Source organism: Sander vitreus, chromosome 2 (assembly GCF_031162955.1).
Source record: "Sander vitreus isolate 19-12246 chromosome 2, sanVit1, whole genome shotgun sequence".
Classification (NCBI taxonomy): domain Eukaryota; kingdom Metazoa; phylum Chordata; class Actinopteri; order Perciformes; family Percidae; genus Sander; species Sander vitreus.
Window position 1 is genome coordinate 23,466,529 of NC_135856.1, and position 18,259 is coordinate 23,484,787.

Below are 18,259 nucleotides of genomic sequence, written 5' to 3' on the forward strand. Positions count from 1 at the left end.
TTGCATATGTCTGATGTACTTTAATATTCTCACTAGCAAGCAGATACAGTGATGGGACATTGAGCAAGATGAAAATACCACCTTCACTCAAAGAGTTCAGTGACCAAATGTACTCAAACACCTTGCATAATGCCTTACATTTTGTGCCACCATTAACTATAGGACATAATTTGATTCATAGGCTGTAGGATAATATCATTTATCAAATGAGACGGATTTATACTGCACAGAAAAAAAGACAAGCACTTATTTACAAGAGAATCTTAAGCTGTAGAACATGGCTGAACTGTAGGTCATCAACAGCCAGACTGGATAACATTTTTGGAGACTTCAAAAAACAAGAAATGTTAATACCAATGAAAGCTAGGAGTTTTCCTTCTTGACCCTCATTCTCCTGGGGTTTACGCTGCCCTGGTTCTGACCAGCTGTAGTCTAATTATGGAAATAACCAAGTCATCTTCAAGCTATTCCTAAAGTCACCAACAGAGTCTACTTCACCGTTCCTGCTCTAGATTCAACACAAAAATAAATAATAATAAAAAACTACACAGGGTTACAACTGTTAGTTTGGATGTATGCAGTACCATTATCAAGGGGCTGGCAGCAAGATGCACATCTACAGGATTTCAAGTACAGTCACAGAGTTGAAGGCAGCAAACAGGGTTGAGAACCTTTATTTCAGGTTGTTTGTACTTTGTGAGCATCCTTCCAAACGGTCTCTTAAGCTGGCGTACGTGAAGGGGGAAGTTTGGCTGAAAAAGAGCCCATGGTGTTGAGTGCTGCGTGGATGCGGAAGTGTAGTCTCGACTCCATTTGGTAGTCTTTGTAGTTCATCCTACAAATAAGATCACTTATCAACTCTGTAACATGATGGCACTATAGAATTTCACTTTGTTGGCCAGCCATATTTCATGAAGGCATTTTGGGAAATGCCGCCTTGACTATGAAGGAAGACATCCAGAAGCACTTTTAGATAAATAAAAATGTGGAACTAAATGTAACCCAGGACTGAGGATGGGCTAAAAATACTTACTTGACATTTTCAATCACTGTGATGGCTGTGTTGATGTCACCTTTTTGCTTGTGCAACAGGCCCAGCTCATACATGGTGAATGGCACCAGGTAGTTGTCATGCTTGATATCTTTTTCACTGCAAAAAAATATTAAATCAAAGTCACTCCAGTGGGTCTATTTAGTAGTGTTCAAAAAACATTGACAGTGGCCAAATTTAATTCCAGTTGTGCAGTAACTGCAAGTCTCTACATCACACAGAGGTAGGATCTATGTCTATTATGCACCATTTTCTTCAAGACTAGGTATGTATGGAAAAATATCAAAGACAGCTAATGCAATTCACATCACATGTAGCAGTGTGTTAAAAAAGTGACTAGTCATCACATTTGTAGTTTTGGTTTCATCCAACAGGCAACAGTGTATTGCGCACTCACTGTCATTTTATGAATTTAAAGAGCACAACTATAAAGATTATGGAGTATGTTCAGATGCAAACTGTAAAGCGGAGGAGGATGGAGCATTAATAAAAGCTTTTGACAAAATAAACTGGACAGACAGTCTTTAAAGTGGAACTAAGACATTTGTGTAGAGATTATTGAATGTGAAACAAATTAAATTCAGCCAGTGTCATAGATTTAAAAAAAAAAAAAAAAACACGAACAGAGTTTAAGATTAGAAATAATATTACAGGTCAATGTGTTGTGTACCATTTCTCACTTTGTTTCAGTTTATTTGCAATTAGAGTTTTCTGAGAAAGTGTGTTGCAATGGCATTAAGATTGCCCCACCTGGAAATGACATGATTGAAGCAGAGCTCAGCCTGGACCAGATGCCCCAGCGGTCTTAAACACAGGCCCTTTAGCAGCTGGATCACACACTGGTCATCCAGATGATACTCTGATGGGTCTACACGTTAGATAAAATGCAGTTAGTTTCACATGGGTGTGAGGGGAAAACAAAAACACATTGGTCAATGCGCTTTAAAGTTCTGCTCTAACTTGGATCATCTCTGAGCAGCTCCTCTGCTTCCTCCAAGGTGGTCAAGATGCTTTTAGTCAATTCGGGTCTTTTGCCAACTACTGTGAAACCATTCCATACATACATCATCTCCTGTGGGGGGAAAAAGATGGTTGTTATAAAGCCAGTACTGATTTTTCAATGTTGAGCCATTAAAAGTATGAATGCACACACGTCCTCACCAAAGCAGGCACAACTAGTTTCACAGGGTTAGAAGAAGAGTATCGCTTTGCCTTGTGTGCGGCAAACTTCTCTGTTGGAATCGACTTCCCAGCAATCCTCCGTCTGAGACCATTCACCTGCCTACAGACAAACCCACATTTAACAGTTACTGTATCATGATTACAGAACTTACAGAGTTGTAACAAATAATGGTTCTCTTAGCAAACCTGAATAACTCCAACACATTTTCTCCCAGTTTGGTCACTTCTTCCTCTGGCAGCATGCTCAAGATGGCAGCTTTCTGGAATGTATAGGTGGCCTGCAAGAGAAGAGCAATCAGCTCGTCATAAGGAATGTAAATACATGAGCAGTTTCACAACAGGGCGAAAAGGTTATATTTGTTACCTGCGACCACCTGCTCTCTTTGCAGAGCAGGTCAGCGTATCGATACGCCTCCCTCCAATTTTGTTCAAAGGAGTAGGCCCACATCAGCTCCCAGTAACACAGGTGATGAATCTGACGCCACTCCTGCTGTGTGGCGGTACATGCCAGGAACTTCTCCTGGGCCTGTGGAGAAACCCAGACTTATGCTTTCAGTTTTATTTCTACAATTACATCAGCTGCATTTTAAAAACATTTAGCTTTAGACAAATCCTGTTAGACCAGCTATTACCAGTACTCACAAATGAGAAGTTTCCTTTGAGCAAAGCAATTCTTGCAATGTAGAAAAGAATGAGCGCTCCCTGTAGACAAGATACAAACAAATTAATTAAAAACAATTCCCTGAGGGGGGGGGGGGGCAAGAAAATAGTGAGATCTGCCATTAGTTAGAATCAGCAACAACAAAAAATGCTCACATTCGGGAACTTTTCAATGTAGGGCTCCAGCAGAGCTTCAGCCTCAGTAAGGTTTCCTTCACCAGTACCTGAGGGAAGAACATGAGCAGAATTTTCTGACCATTTCAAATCCTAATATAATGATAAAAATGCTGTTTATCTAAAAATAAATGAGGGATTTAAATTCCTGGAAGAAAGTTACCCAGAATCACTGTAATGTAGAGATGAAACATCAGCAGAGTCAGGGTGCTGAGGATGGAGCGCAGGCTGTTGCTGGTCGCTCCTTTTCTCAACTCTGACAAACCCATTTCCTGTAAGATAATTAGCAAATTATTCTTTGTTTTGACATAAACATCTTTGCTATAGAAACACTAATAGTATATCATGAGTTTTACCGGAAAAAGTGACTGATGGCACCTACCCGGTCTCCTGAGAAGCCCAAAAACTCCATCAGTCTGAGGACTTTGGATGGGAGCAGAGACAGCATCTGATAACAAAGTAGGTTAGGGTAAGGTAATTATGACACAACTTAACAGCAACACGTTGTTCATTCAGACATTTCAGGAGCCTTTATTTTTCACAGTCTACAGCAACATGAGTGCAAAAAGCACAATGTTCTATAGTATGACTGCAATGTTTTCTATTGCTCTCACCAGATTAAATGATCCAATGCCCATGTTGACACCGCCCCTAAAATGAATGTGTGTGCTCTTCTGTTTGTCCATATCATTTGTGACACTGGCCAATGCCTGGCAATCCCTGATTGGGGAGACAACATTTCATTTAAAAATATACGTAAATATCATGTTTCCTTTATTCCTTTTCTTGTTTGACAGTATATCCCCTACAAAAACCCCTATTTAAGCTTCTTACTTGTAAATCTGATAACTGTTTCGGATACTCATCCCTCCCTTGATGAAGCCGATTATACTCTCATCCAGGAATGTCAGCATTGCTTTCTGCAGCAGAACTTCAGCATAGCATAGCTCTGCATGCATTTCCTCTGTGGCAGATATTAAACGTGACATGCTGGGTGAAAAAAACCACACACATACACACACACACACACACACACACACACACACACACACACACACACACACACACACGACGTGTTGCGACTTATATTGGATCAATGGCATTAATCCAGATGTTGATTGATTCTTGTCATTTCTGATTAAATGGGTCATTGCTTAATTTGATATGCAAATTTCTTTGAGTTTCCTGTTTGTCAACATAACAGATAATGTCATACAAGATCAAGTATGTACAGTATATTTTTATGACTTGTTTCCTCCTCCAGGAGCCTGCAGTCAAGGAGAGATTGTTACCCTAGTTTAATGTCAGCACCCCTCTCGTACACCTAGGCTCGACACCCTCCAAGCTTTGGTTTCGCATTTTTTCCCCTCCCACTACCGATGCAAATACTCTCCACACCCCATGTTCACCTTGTGTATAACAATTTTTTTTTTTTTTAAAAAGATAATTTTTTGGGGCTTTTCCCTTTATTTCAGAGTGACAGTGGATAGACAGGAAAGGTGGGAGAGAGATGGGGGATGACACACAGCAAAGGGCTGCAGGTCGGACCCGAACCCGGGCCACTGCAAAGGACTCAGCCCACATGGGGCGCACGCTCTTACTGGGTGAGCTAGAGGTCGCCCCGTATTATGTTTATTTCTAATAAAACACTTATTCGGCACTTTAATTCCTCTCCTTATAGATCCACAGACTCTCAAAGCTTATGTTAAATGGACTGTTCTAGTCTTAACGACCACTCAAAGCGCTTTACACACTACAGGCAACATTCACCCTTTTCACTCACACTGACGGCCATACAAGAAATGTTTATCACAGCACATCGGGGGCAATTTGAGGCTTTTGCCCAAGGACACTTTGAGACACTTGGTGGATCGAACCACCGACCTTCCAGTTGGCAGATGACCACTTTACCTGCTATGCCTCAGCCTTATCACTTACCTTCTGTCAAGTTGTCAGCTGGTTGTCTAAACCATAGGCTTGTTAAAGTCTCCACTATTCCAGTTTTCTTCCGAAATCTAAGGAACACAAAGTATAAGGTAACAATTTAATAAAGACGAACTCAGCAGGGTGGTGTCTCAACAATTTATGACTTGGTGACCAATTAATTCTTCTGTATACAGAATAGGATTGTAATTTTCTTTACTCAGGAATGTACCACATGTTGTGCCCAATATTAAAGTGGGAACTTAAATCCTAAACTTGTATGAAACTGTTCAGCCGTACCTTTGGCACGTCTGCAGTGATTCTCTCAGTGACGCCATAGCGGCATCCATGTCCTTCGGTTCAAAGGTCATGCCTGCCTGCATCACCAAGATGCTGCTGTAGCCCATTGCGTGGTACATGCTCTGACTCTTCCTGAAGGGGACAAATGCTGTGAAATAACCCTGTAACACTATGCATCCACCCTTCAAGTAAATTGTATTTTTATAGTGTTAAACACATAATTTAAACATGAAAATGTCTGTCAATATACACTGTGTGTATATATACACTGTCGTATCCAACTATAGCTCAGATGTAAGCAACCTGTTATATTAATATTTCCTAATTTATTCCAGCACCATTTGCACTTTTGCATTGCCCTATTGTATTACTGTTTACAATCCTCATAGAGCGGTTTGTTTACATGGGTGTACTGTATGTATGTACGTATGTGTATGCCCTTTTTTATATACAAACTTACATCTGTACATAGTATCAAAATGTTTTTTTAACTTGCGTTTAGCCGTATGTCTTCTGTCTATGTACTTTGACAGCAACAAAAAGCCAGGGTCAAATTCCCTGTATGTGTTGACACTTACTTGGACATTAAAGCTGATTCTGATTGTAATATTGATTTTTAGAGTGTGGTGGACTTACCAGGGTTTTAAGAGAGCCAAAGCATCAGAAAACCGGTTGTTTAGAAACAAACAGAGGGCGGTCGAGCATTCCTTCAGTGCAGCCTCTAAATCCATTTCAGGTGATCTAAATGACAGATAGGTTCAGGTTCAGTTTAGGCTTCTACATCCCAACAGACATAGTGACATCGAGACATGAATAAGGATTTGGGAGCACAGGAGTATCAAAGCCAAGAAGCAAGTGGCACTCTGGACAACTTCAGGCTTTACTTCTTCAAAGCTTTGTGAGATGAGATGTCAAATTTACAGCATGTAAGCAAGTTGGGTGTGTAAAACAAGAGAGTTTAAAGTACATATGTATGTACATTTAGAAGAATGAATAAGTAGTAAAGTACCAGTAAGATATATGTACTGCCCTCTTGTGTGTGTGTGTGTGTAGTACATTACAATGAGTAGATTTTATCATATGACATGTTGACGTTTATTTCCATAGGATTCTCTGTGATTCCTATATGCCTACTTATTATTTGCATTATGTGCCAATCATTGAAACACATGCACGCATTCCTGTAAAACCCTATAAAAAATAAAAGCATGATATCACTTACATTGAATCCTCACTGATGTGGTTTAGGTCCACCTGAAACGGAAAAAAGGAAAATCTTATTTTAAGCCCGTTGTTATAGTGTAACTGAATTCCTTAGATGTTTAAACTGCGTGTGCCTGACAAAACACATAAATGCACTACTTAATTTAGCGTATTTTATTAATTTAAAAGAGAAATCGGACCTCTGATGCATTAAAGGAATAACAACATTAACAACTCTTATCTTGGAACTCCCCCTATTATTTTACACATGACTGAACAATTAAAATGAAGACACAGAAACAGCTTTAGAAAAAAAAACTCTCTGGTCATCAAACAACTGTAGAGAAGCAGCAGTAAAACATAACCTACCTGTTGTAGTGAATTGTCTTTTTTAGTCTCCATTTGATGTCGGAATTTGAGTCAGATTAAAAAAGACTACGCTTAACGTTGCAAAGAGACTTGATGTCTTTCTTTTCCTATGTAGAGAAAACGAGCTCTTCACTTGAAGACACATTGGTAATTTGGCCTCTCGCGGTATTTATTAGGTCAGGAGTCGGTGCCGCCCACAAATCTATTGGTTCATGTCAAACGACATAATTGTGAGCACGGATTAAAAAAAATAATTCTAATCCAATGCAGTTGACAGTCTCTGCAATTTACGAGCAACCTTTACAAACTGGTGCATGTGTAGTCCATGAGGGTGCGTACAGTATATGGTCAAGAGCACACAGCTAATTTATTAAACTGGGAGTATGAAATTATGGTCAATAGCCTAAATGTTCCTCCAATTTTTTTAGCATACAGCAATGTGAACATTCTCCATAACAAGTAAAAGTGCCTACTAGTCCAGAAGTATCATCAGCAAAATGTAGGCCACTTAAAGTATCAAAAGTAAAAGTAGGCCTATTAAACACAATATATCAGATTGTTAATACTGATGCAACAAAGAGAAGGTAGAATTCTTTTTTTAGCTGGTTTATTTAGAAGTTTAGTCCACTGATTAGTGGCTAGGCCCCCTCCAAAGGGTCACGATACATCTGGGGATTCAATGGATAGGCATATAACACATTTTAGTTAATCAAGTTCTGCTGCATTCATTTTTCAGACTTTTTTCCTTTTTTGTGTGTGAAATAATGGATAATTGGACCCCGTTGGAAATCTCACTTTAGGAACTACTCACAACTCATAAACATGGAACATGGGTTGGGGGTTACAAGCCAAACAAGTTTGCAACCACTGGTTTAATGAGTGCATTGTAGGCTATTTTATCATTTTGTTATCTGTTTTTGTAGAGTAACTAGTAATTTTAGCTGTCAGGTAAATGTACTGGAGTAAAACAATATTTCCCTCTGATGTGTAGAAGTAAAAGAATAAAGTAACATAAAATGATAATAGTCAAAGTACAAGTTCCTCAGAACTGTACTTAAGTATGATACTTGAGAGTAAATGTATTTAGGCCGCTTTACACAACTGGGAGAAACAAGGGAGAGGAGAGGCAGAGGAGGCAAAGGCGTCATCATCACAAATTACCATATGTCCTCTATGTCCCCTTAAGATGTCCAGTCAATAGTGGTGTAACAGCACAAGGGATGTTTTGACGTAGTTTTGGTTACTATTTCTGGTTATCTGCATGCATGTGATCTCCCTGCCTAACTATTTATTTCTGGTGGTTTGGTCATTTCCGCACTGTGAAGCATTTGACGTTTTTCTTTTGGTTTTTTTTTTTTTTCTTTTGCAATCAAGCAGAAAGTACAGTCAACCGTTCAGAGACACAATACAGGCATAAATGTCTTGGGAGATCAGTCCATGGATTTCAGCATCACCTTAATATCCACTCACAGTTCGCAGGGACGAGTGACAATCCTCCAGCAACACAAGGAAGAGACAAATGTAAACAATTTGAAACAAAAACACAAATATACATACAGTGGTGTGAAAAAAGTGTTTGCCCCCCTTCCTCATTTCCTGTTCCTTTGCATGTTTGTCACACTTAAGTGTTTCGAACATCAAACCAATTTAAACAAAAGTCAAGGACAACACAAGTAAACACAAAATGCAATTTGTAAATGAAGGTGTTTATTATTAAAGGAGAAAAAAAAATCCAAACCATCATGGCCCTGTGTGAAAAAGTGATTGCCCCCCCCCCTTGTTAAAACATACTATAACTGTGGTTGTCCACACCTGAGTTCAATTTCTCTAGCCACACCCAGGCCTGATTATTGCCACACCTGTTCACAATCAAGGCATCACTTAAATAGGAGCTGCTTGACACAGTAAGGTCCACCAGAAGATCCTTAAAAGCTACACATCATGCCGAGACCCAAAGAAATTCAGGAACAATTGAGAAAGAAAGTAATTGAGATCTATCAGTCTGGAAAGGGTTATAAAGCCATTTCCAAAGCTTTGGGAATCAGCGAACCACAGTGAGAGCCATTATCCACAAATGGCGAAGACATGGAACAGTGGTGAACCTTCCCAGGAGTGGCCGGCCGCCCAAAATTACCCCCAAGAGCGCAGCGACGACTCATCAAGAGGTCACAAAAGACCCCCACAACAACGTCCAAGAACTGCAGGCCTCACTTGCCTCAGTTAAGGTCAGCGTTCATGCCTCCACCATCAGGAAAAGACTGGGCAAAAATGGCCTGCATGGCAGAGTTCCAAGGAGAAAACCACTGCTGAGCAAAAAGAACATCAAAGCTTGTCTCAATTTCTCCAGAACACATCTTGATGATCCCCAAGACTTTTGGGACAACATTCTGTGGACCGATGAGACAAAAGTGGAACTCTTTGGAAGGTGTGTGTCCAAGTATATCTGGCGTAGAAGGAACACTGCATTTCATAAAAAGAACATTATACCAACTGTAAAAATATGGTGGTGGTAGTGTGATGGTCTGGGGCTGTTTTGCTGCTTCAGGACCTGGAAGACTTGCCGTGATAAAAGGAACTATGAATTCTGCTGTCTACCAAGAGATCCTGAAGGAGAATGTCCGACCATCTGTTCGTGTACTCAAGCTGAAACGAACTTGGGTTCTGCAGCAGGACAATGATCCTAAACACACCAGCAAGTCCACCACCGAATGGCTGAAGAAAAACTAAATGAAGACTTTGGAGTGGCCTAGCCAAAGTCCTGACCTGAATCCTATTGAGATGTTGTGGTATGACCTTAAAAAGGCCGTTCATGCTCGAAAACCCTCTAATGTAACTGAATTAGGACAATTCTGCAAAGATGAGTGGGCCAAAATTCCTCCAGGGACGCTGTAAAAGCCTCATTGCACGTTATCGCAAAGCGCTTGGTTGCAGTTGTTGCTGCTAAGGGTGGCCCAACCAGTTATTAGGTTTAGGGGGGCAATCACTTTTTTCACACAGGGCCATGATGGTTTGGATTTTTTTTCACCTTTTAATAATTAACACCTTCATTTACAAATTGCATTTTGTGTTTACTTGTGTTGTCCTTGACTATTGTTTAAATTGGTTTGATGTTCGAAACACTTAAGTGTGACAAACATGCAAAGGAACAGGAAATGAGGAAGGGGGCAAACACTTTTTCACACCACTGTATACATACACATATACATACATACACATATACATATATATACATACAGATAATAATAATAATGATAATAATAATAACAAAACAATAATTACATTGTAGTGTTCCCTTTTAAGTAAGCATTCATAAAAATTGTTTCACTAACACTTAGGTTACATCATTTGAAAAGGTACGTAGTAATCGGAGACCATTTAGTCAGAAATACTTCTGTTTTTAGTTGTAACCTTGCGGTTATATATTCCATGTGGTATACCTCCTTAACGTTTTCCCTCCACTGCGCTGCTGTCGAGGGCTGCGGCCTCAACCAGGAGACCGTTATCATCTTTTTAGCAATTAGAAGAAGGACTCTCAGTAATGATGCCTGACTATTCTCCTCTACATGGTAGTAATCCCAATACAAAATAAGATGGTTCTAAAGGCAGTTCTATTTCTCCCCAATTTTTGAACCCCACACCTAATTTGGATCTGTGTTATGTGCAATTTTCATTGCTCTAGAATCTTAGCTTCTTTCTAATCATAGACCATATTTTTAAGGTGGTTCTTACCCATTGATTGCTACTTTTATTTGTTCTCCAAGTAGCCTGATTCATAAATGGAATTTAGTCCAAGTGCACTTCTGGGCAGTCTGTCTGTTCCATTCCAACCCATATGGTATCTTTATCTTGAGATATCCACGCAACCATTGATCTAAGCTGAGCTGCCAAGTAGTAATTTTTCAGGTTAGGCAAATCTAGGCCTCCGTTTCCTTTTGAACATAGCAATCTTTTAAGTTTAATTCTGGGTCTTTTGTTTTGCCAAATGAATGTAGATAGCCATTTGTTAAGTGTTTTAAATGTAGAGATAGGGACCTCTGGGGGTAGAGATTGGAACAAAAAGAGGAGCCTTTGCAGAATGTTCATTCGTATTGTTTCCACTCGCCCTATTAGGGATAAAGGGAGGGCTTCCCATCTCGTAAGGTCATTTTTAATTTCCCCCATCAATTTTCCATAGTTGGCCTTGAACAAATGTAGCATGTCAGAAGTTATGACAATTCCTAGGTATCTAAACTCTTGGTTAGACCAGTGAAATTTAAATCTTCCCGTTAGTTGGGTCGGCCATTGCCCCACCAACATCAATCCCTCAGATTTTGATTGATTAATTTGATAGCCTGAGAGTTCTCCATATTCTTTTAGAGTCTTTATCAGAGCAGGGACAGAAGAGACTGGGTCGCTGATATACGTCAATACGTCGTCCGCATAGAGCGAAATCTTGTGTACGGTCCGCCCACCATCTTTTATACCCTTAATATTATCATTTTGCCTGATTAGAGCTGCTAGTGGTTCAATATTAATAGCAAAAAGCAAGGGACTGAGACAGTCTCCCTGTCTGACCCCCCTCTCAGGGTGGAAAAAGTCCGAACAGCACCCGTTCACTCGAACGCATGACTTTGGGTTTGCGTATATAACCCTTACCCAATCCACAAACCTCGGATGGAATCCCATAGAAGCCAGTGTTTTATACAGAAATTGCCAATTCACTGTGTCAAATGCTTTCTGTGCATCAAAACTGATTAACATAGAGTTTTGCATACTTTTCTTGGCACATGTTATGACATTTAGAGTTCTCCTTATATTATTAGCTCCTTGTCTGCCTGGAATAAAGCCTGTCTGATATGGGTTAATCAGTTTAGATATAATTTTTTGCATCCTCTTTGCCAGGATATTGGTCAATAACTTTTGATCGTTACATAGCAGGCTGATAGGTCTATATCCTTCGCAGAATGTCGGGTCTTTACCTTCCTTGTGGATCACCGATATGATGTCCTCTGACCACATAGTTGTTGGGTCATTTTTGGATAGGACGTAGTTAAAAACTTTAGTTAATATTGGTACTAAGTCATCTATAAAGCATTTATAAAATTATCCAGGGAGTCCATCTATCCCTGGAGATTTGTTGTTTTTAGTTGTTTTATGGCCTCCCATATTTCTGTCTCTGTAATATCTGATATCATTAGCAATGCCTCATCCTCTGAAAGTGAGGGTAAATGTAGGCTTGCCAGAAAGGTCTCATAGTTATCATTTGTTGTTTTCAATTTAGGCTGTTCGTACAGGTTTTTATAAAACGATTCAAAAGCGTCCGCTATTCCGCCTTCGGATGAGATACTGTTTTTTGAAGCATGGGATGTACAACCTTAGGAACCACCCGGCTAGCCTGGGCTTTACGGAGTTGAAAAGCTAATAGTCGACTGGCTCTGTTCCCCATCTCATAGTATCTCTGTTTGGAGAATCTTAAAGCTCCTTCTGCTTTATAAGTAAGAAGTCTATCTTAGGCATTCCTGGTTTCTTTTAATTCTAGCAGCACTTTATGTTCTCCTCTAGTTTTGTGATCTATTTCCAGATATTTTATTTTCCAATTTTATTTGCTCTTCCAATCTTTTTTTCTTTAATCTTGATTGCAATCTTGCATCTTGCAATCTGGATTATTTTCCCCCTTATAACTGCTTTAGCCCCACCCGACAAGATGGATGGTGTTACCTCACCATTATCATTTGTCTCAAAGTATTCTTTTAAATTCTGTTTTAATTCTTGCACTGTTGCTGTATCGGTCAGTAATGAGGTGTTTAATCTCCAGTATCGGAAGAAGTTTTCTTTACTTAGATCTATTTTTAACATGACAGGCGCATGATCACTCAGGGTTATTGGTTCAATATGGCAATCTATTGCCTTATACATATGCTGTTGAGAGAGACAAAAGTAATCAATCATAGAGTAACTATTGTGAACACTGGAGTTCCTCCCTCCTCCCTTTGCATTTGACGTTTTTACTGTTAACGCACATCATAGAAAGGACCTGAAGGAGATTAAACATTAGTTTAAAAAGGTTTTGCACATGCAAATGTCGCAGACATTGATTAGTCAAATATGAAAGCAAATACAGACATTCCAGTCAGCCTCCATCACTGTGAAATAAGTAATTTTGTCATTTGACTCATATGTTTTAATGCAGTCTCAGACAAAGGGATCCAGGTTACATTCAGCCCAATATTAATTGTTCCAGGAGATGGGTCACTCCTAAACGGGATAGATAAGCACATAAGAAGCTAGGTCCAGAATAGTTGAATGATAGCCAGACAGAATATTTTAAGGAGATGGAAGAATGAAGGGGTCCTGTCATTCCAGGAGTGGGTTTATGAGATGGCTAGGGTGGTGGCGTTTGAAAAAAAAGTCATATAAACGGTTTGCCAGGTTGGATGTCTAAACTAGAAAATGGGGAAAGTACTTGAACTTTCTGGAGACCTATATCAAATATATTTTAATTGTAATTGTTTGCTGCTCTTTCTTAAGGCAATACAGAAGTACATTTTGTAAAATTAGGAGGAAAAAAGGCACATGTATTTACATGTATTAAAAATTCTTTAAAAATGAACAAATCTGGAGATATTAATGCATAATCTGTACTCTGGTATTCTGAGGTTTTTGTTTTGAAGCCTCTACAATGCCCTTTTGCCACTTGTCGTAAAAACTACATTACCCATGATCCTCAACGCCGAGATGTAGTCATTCAGGAAAACATGGCGGCGTCGAAGCACTCAACAGACCCGAACACAAACATCCCAGATTATGAATACACTGATGTTAACACACACATATTTCATATCGGCTCTTTCAGAAACGAGTGGCTGAACAGACTGGAGCCTATTAACTACTCTTATCAGCAGGAGGACGAGGACACGTTTGATGCTAACTTTGCTAAAGAGATGGGGATCAGTGCGGAGACGATGACCGACCTCAAGTCCATCTGCAGGTAACGTTGACGAAACGTTAGTCACTCCAACATAGCAAAGTAAAGCTAACTTTTAGCAACACTTGTCACCGTTTTCAAACAGCAAACACGAATTGTATCTCATGATAATGTTTCTACCAGCGACTATTTCCATTTTCTGTCTCTCTACATGTAACCAGGTTTATAAAACATCTCGAAGTTGCACTACAATGCTAAATTTCAGTTCTCTGCAAGTAAAGAAAATACGCTACGCAAAAAATGCCAATGCAAATTCCAAAACCCTCTATGCCTTCTATGTATCTATGATTTATAGTATGAACGACATTGCATATTGCTTACTGTGCTATAGCATATTGTAACAAAGGAAATAGTATATTTTTTAGTTTGTTAAAGGTTTCCTTTTGCCAGTATTTACCATGTTTGCAAAGTAGTTACATTACTTTTCATGTTTTCCTTTCAAGTCTTGATTCCCTCTGTTGCCATCCTGAGGACGAGCAGCCTGATACAGAAGTTGTTCCTCCAGACTCAACGCTGAGAACACTAGTGTAATTATACATTCCTCAGTTGTTACAATTTATATTGTGTGTCGGCATGTACACAAATGCAATTCTCGGCATGTAAACCAATGGAATTCTCTGGGATTTGTTTTTAACAGACAAAGAAAAAAGAAACAAGATCACAGAGCTTCTCTAAAAATCAGCAAGAATAGACACGACCTGTACGCGGATGAACTGGTGAGTCCGTTGGAGTACAATAGACAGAGGAGGTTCCAGACAACCGTTCTCATGTCTTAATATAATATACTCTCCGTGTGATTTCCAGGAGCGCTTAACTGTCGGTAGGAAACCAGAAACAGTGACTGACATGGTCCCTGAAGGAGAAGTCATTCTAACCATCAACGTCTATTACCCTGCTATTTATGAGAAAGTAAGCTTTCACCTTTTTCAGGTTGCCAGAATCCCTCCAAATATGACAATATATTATTCTCCATTGTACTGACATTTTCCTTACACCCCCCCCCAGTTTATCTACACCAGACCCCACATAACTCTGCTGATGACGGGCTCCCACAGCTTGGCAGAGCTCAGGGATGCCATCTGCTGTGTCAGCGACTTGCAAGTGTGTGGAGAGTTCAGCAACACGCCGGACATTGCTCCAGACTTCATCAGCAAAGTGAGCACACGTACAGTTCATCTGAAATTACAAACAAGATTTGAACATAATTATTATGTATCTCTTAATTTAAACAATGTTATATTAAAAGTTATCTAATGTATGATATTGATTCGGTCAATATTTGCGCACAAGACAAACTCATAAGACTTGGAGGCGATATTTTCACGTTTTCTGTTTCAGGATCATTACAAGTCAGCTTTCTTTTTCTTCGAAGGAGTTTTCTATAACGACATGCGATACCCCGAGTGTCAGGACATCAGCATGTAAGTTTTACATGGAAATCTTTTTTTTATGTCTACATTATAACCACAATTTGTAGTAGCATAATCATATTTATAATCTCATTGAAACGTTGTTTTTGAATTTATTCCTATTTGATGGTGTTTGGGGTAACCCTATGTGTAAGAAGAACGTGGCTTTTCAATATAGTGAGTCTCGAACCTATGAACCCTCACCAAATTGTCTTCCTAGGTGTTTTTGGGGGGGTATTGTGAATGATGAAAAGTAGACCATATGCATTAACCCAGCCCAGTTCATTATCAGAGCAACGCTGTTTAAAATAAAGTGTCAAAAAAGTTAAAAAAGTTTATCAAATTACCTGATATATAAACCACGCTCCATTTTCCAATTCACATTCAATTTCTATCACTTCAGTTTTTTTTTTCCAATTACTTTTTGTTACCTGCACCCTTAAGGCCACTTTATTTAAATGATACATGGCAATTTTGTGTTGTGGGTAAATGTATATATGAATGTAAGACGGGGAAAATAATGAAACATGGCTCTGTTTTCATAATATCATGAATGTTTTTCAATCATATTAGCTTTAAAGCTACACTAAAGAACCTTTCCCGCTTTGGTCCCCCTACCGGTTTGAAGCGGAATTGTCCATTACATTACATTATGCAAGTTTGAAAGATCGGGTAGCGGATCTGTAGTTCGAATGAACTGGACAGTGTAATGTAATGGACAATTCCGCTTCCAACCTGTAGGGGGACCGAATCGGGAAAAGCTCTCTAGTGTTGCTTTAAATGAATCAAATCACTTGATAATATGATTACTCTATTTTTCGCATGCATTTTTACTGCTTTGTTATTAATAATTAATGTTTTTGTCACTTCCACCCCTCATTCCAGAAGCTGGAAGTTTAATGTATAACTTTAAAATGAACATATACTGTGTCTTTAATGATCTTCTGATGTCCCCTTTATGTGTTTACGATACAGGACTACCATTGAATGGGCAAAGGCCCACAAGTTCCCCCCCTACAGCCAGGCCAAGATGGAGGACACACGATTCATGGATCTAAAAGTGAAAGTGGGCTTCCCGTACCTCTACTGTCATCAGGGAGACTGCGAACATCTCGTCATTATCACAGACGTCAGGTCAGCGCTGCTGGGTGTTTTTTTCTGTGTTAATTCTGTGTTCCGGCTTCTTTGTTAGTGTCCCCTAGCAAAAATAACTAGCATATGTCATCTGTGGCTATTTTAAGGATTGCTTTACTACCCTCATTATTTTTTTTTCTTTTACTTTTATTTTTTGGTTTTTAGATTCAAAAAAATATTATAATTTTTCAGGTTCTTGTATTATTTTATATGTAGCCACACTAGCAGCATGGCTGTAGTCAGTTGGTCCACCACTTGTGGTCCGGACTGAAATGTCTTTCTCTCTCAGCTCGATCGCCCATGCCGTGCTCTCAGCTCGCAAGGGCGATCTCTACCTCTTTATCTCTCTTTTTCTGGTATGAGTCGGAAAGCCAACAGCAAAGCCTAACTTTACTTTTAATGTTATCAAACAAAAGACAGATGTTCTCCCCTCGTCCTGAAATTGGTCGGAAATCTATAATCGGATACCTCCTTGTTTTATGAATGGAGCAATTGGCGAGTTGAAGCAGCAGCGCTGTGTCTGTTTGACCAATCAGCGACAGTCATCCCTGCAAACCCCACACCAAAGGTTCCTGTACTTTCAGATAGTACAACCACCTGAGCAGGTACTTTTTGGGGGGGTAAAATGTCCCCGGAATTTAATTTAGACCCTGGTCCCTGCAGTCGATACGCAGTGAGTTCCTCAAAAGGTTCCTAGTCCAAACCCCCCCCTCCCATCTAGACACGTACAAGTACAACAAGTACTTGTTGTCAGGTTCAAATACCAAGTACAAACTCGCCACATTAAACTACCGAAGCAGCTGTCCAGGGGCCTTTTATCTTGTTGCAACTAATCATGAATGAGGTATTTGTTTTGAGTTAGAAGCACATGCTGGTATGGAAAATGTCGTGATCAAACCCCTGATCATACCCTCTACCGAAACGAACTACACTACAACAATTAGATATGGTGGTTTGATTTACCGGCACATAGCCTGCAACATGATGCTCTCTGAATCGCTGCATGATGTTTGCCTGAAAGCAGCTCTTAATATCACGAATGTGAGACAAATCTGTGTTCTCATCAGTCGCTCTTAAGAAATGGGCCTGGTCCTTTTTTTTTTTTTCTCCTCTTTTGACTCCGTACAGACTGTCCCATAAGGTGGACTGCCTGGACAAGAAGCTGTATCCACTTCTCACACACAAGCACAGGGTCATCACCCAGAAGTGTGCCGTCTGCCATGTCTTTATTGGAAGGTGTGTAAAACAAAAAAATCAGCAATGCATAAACAGCATTGTTATTCTCATACTGTGAACTTTAACATCCCCGAATCTTTCCAGATGGTTTACTACCAACGACCAGTTTGCTCCGAGTGACCCGTGTCTCTTCTGTGACAAGTGCTTCCGGATGCTGCATTACGACGCGCAAGGCAACAAGCTGGGAGACTTCCTGGCCTATCCTTTTGTGGACCCTGGTGCATTTAACTAAATCTTTTCTTTAGATCAGATCACTGATTCAGTGCTGCATAATACAGTTAAATGTTTTATAGTTCAGGGAGAAATGTTTTGATATTTTGGAAATGTATAATTTGTTTAAAAAGAAACTATAATAATAATTATTTGATTTTACAGATGTTTGAAATAAACAGTAACATTTACTGGAAAATGTGTTTTTACTGAGCTGTGACTTTCTTCAGGTTAAATTTTATTTGCACATTTTAATTTGTAAACCAGTTGTTAAAAATGAAAAATGTGACAGCAGACTCATCACTTCAGTGTTTAGAAAAGTACTCATTATTACTAAGTTGTAAATCTTTAATCCGTCTCACCCTAAACACTTGGGTTTCAAATTTGCCTTAACATTGAAAATTCATTACTACTGTAAAAAGTTTGTCATTAAGAGTTTAAGAG

At 39.4% G+C, this 18,259-nt stretch overlaps 2 protein-coding genes across 2 annotated transcripts; one reads left to right on the plus strand and one right to left on the minus strand.

Annotated features, from left to right (window-relative positions):
* Positions 1-6,895, minus strand: LOC144530235 (tetratricopeptide repeat protein 39B-like). Its single transcript, XM_078269723.1, has 18 exons — positions 6,863-6,895; positions 6,513-6,544; positions 5,927-6,031; positions 5,291-5,422; positions 5,006-5,082; positions 3,902-4,031; positions 3,682-3,787; positions 3,450-3,515; positions 3,231-3,339; positions 3,050-3,117; positions 2,876-2,935; positions 2,598-2,759; positions 2,420-2,511; positions 2,213-2,333; positions 2,012-2,123; positions 1,802-1,919; positions 1,034-1,150; positions 1-835 (listed from the first exon to the last, which is right to left on the minus strand). The coding sequence occupies exons 1-18, from the start codon at positions 6,893-6,895 to the stop codon at positions 721-723; spliced, it is 1,755 nt and encodes a 584-aa protein (XP_078125849.1). The 3' UTR covers positions 1-720.
* A 6,685-nt stretch (positions 6,896-13,580) lies between these two features.
* On the plus strand, positions 13,581-18,014 carry snapc3 (small nuclear RNA activating complex, polypeptide 3). Its single transcript, XM_078261921.1, has 9 exons — positions 13,581-13,829; positions 14,270-14,353; positions 14,464-14,542; positions 14,631-14,735; positions 14,832-14,981; positions 15,165-15,247; positions 16,211-16,369; positions 17,498-17,605; positions 17,690-18,014. The coding sequence occupies exons 1-9, from the start codon at positions 13,597-13,599 to the stop codon at positions 17,835-17,837; spliced, it is 1,149 nt and encodes a 382-aa protein (XP_078118047.1). The 5' UTR covers positions 13,581-13,596; the 3' UTR covers positions 17,838-18,014.
* Positions 18,015-18,259: the final 245 nt, after the last annotated feature.

Coding starts and splice junctions, on each gene's coding strand:
- LOC144530235 (XM_078269723.1), bottom strand. CDS start 6,895: ATGGAGACTAAAAAAGACAATTCACTACAACAG. Junction 6,545..6,862: donor AAGACAATTCACTACAACAG/GTAGGTTATGTT, acceptor TTTCCGTTTCAG/GTGGACCTAAACCACATCAG. Junction 3,118..3,230: donor CTACATTACAGTGATTCTGG/GTAACTTTCTTC, acceptor TTCTTCCCTCAG/GTACTGGTGAAGGAAACCTT.
- snapc3 (XM_078261921.1), top strand. CDS start 13,597: ATGGCGGCGTCGAAGCACTCAACAGACCCGAACACAAACATCCCAGAT. Junction 14,354..14,463: donor TCAACGCTGAGAACACTAGT/GTAATTATACAT, acceptor TGTTTTTAACAG/ACAAAGAAAAAAGAAACAAG. Junction 14,543..14,630: donor ACCTGTACGCGGATGAACTG/GTGAGTCCGTTG, acceptor TGTGATTTCCAG/GAGCGCTTAACTGTCGGTAG.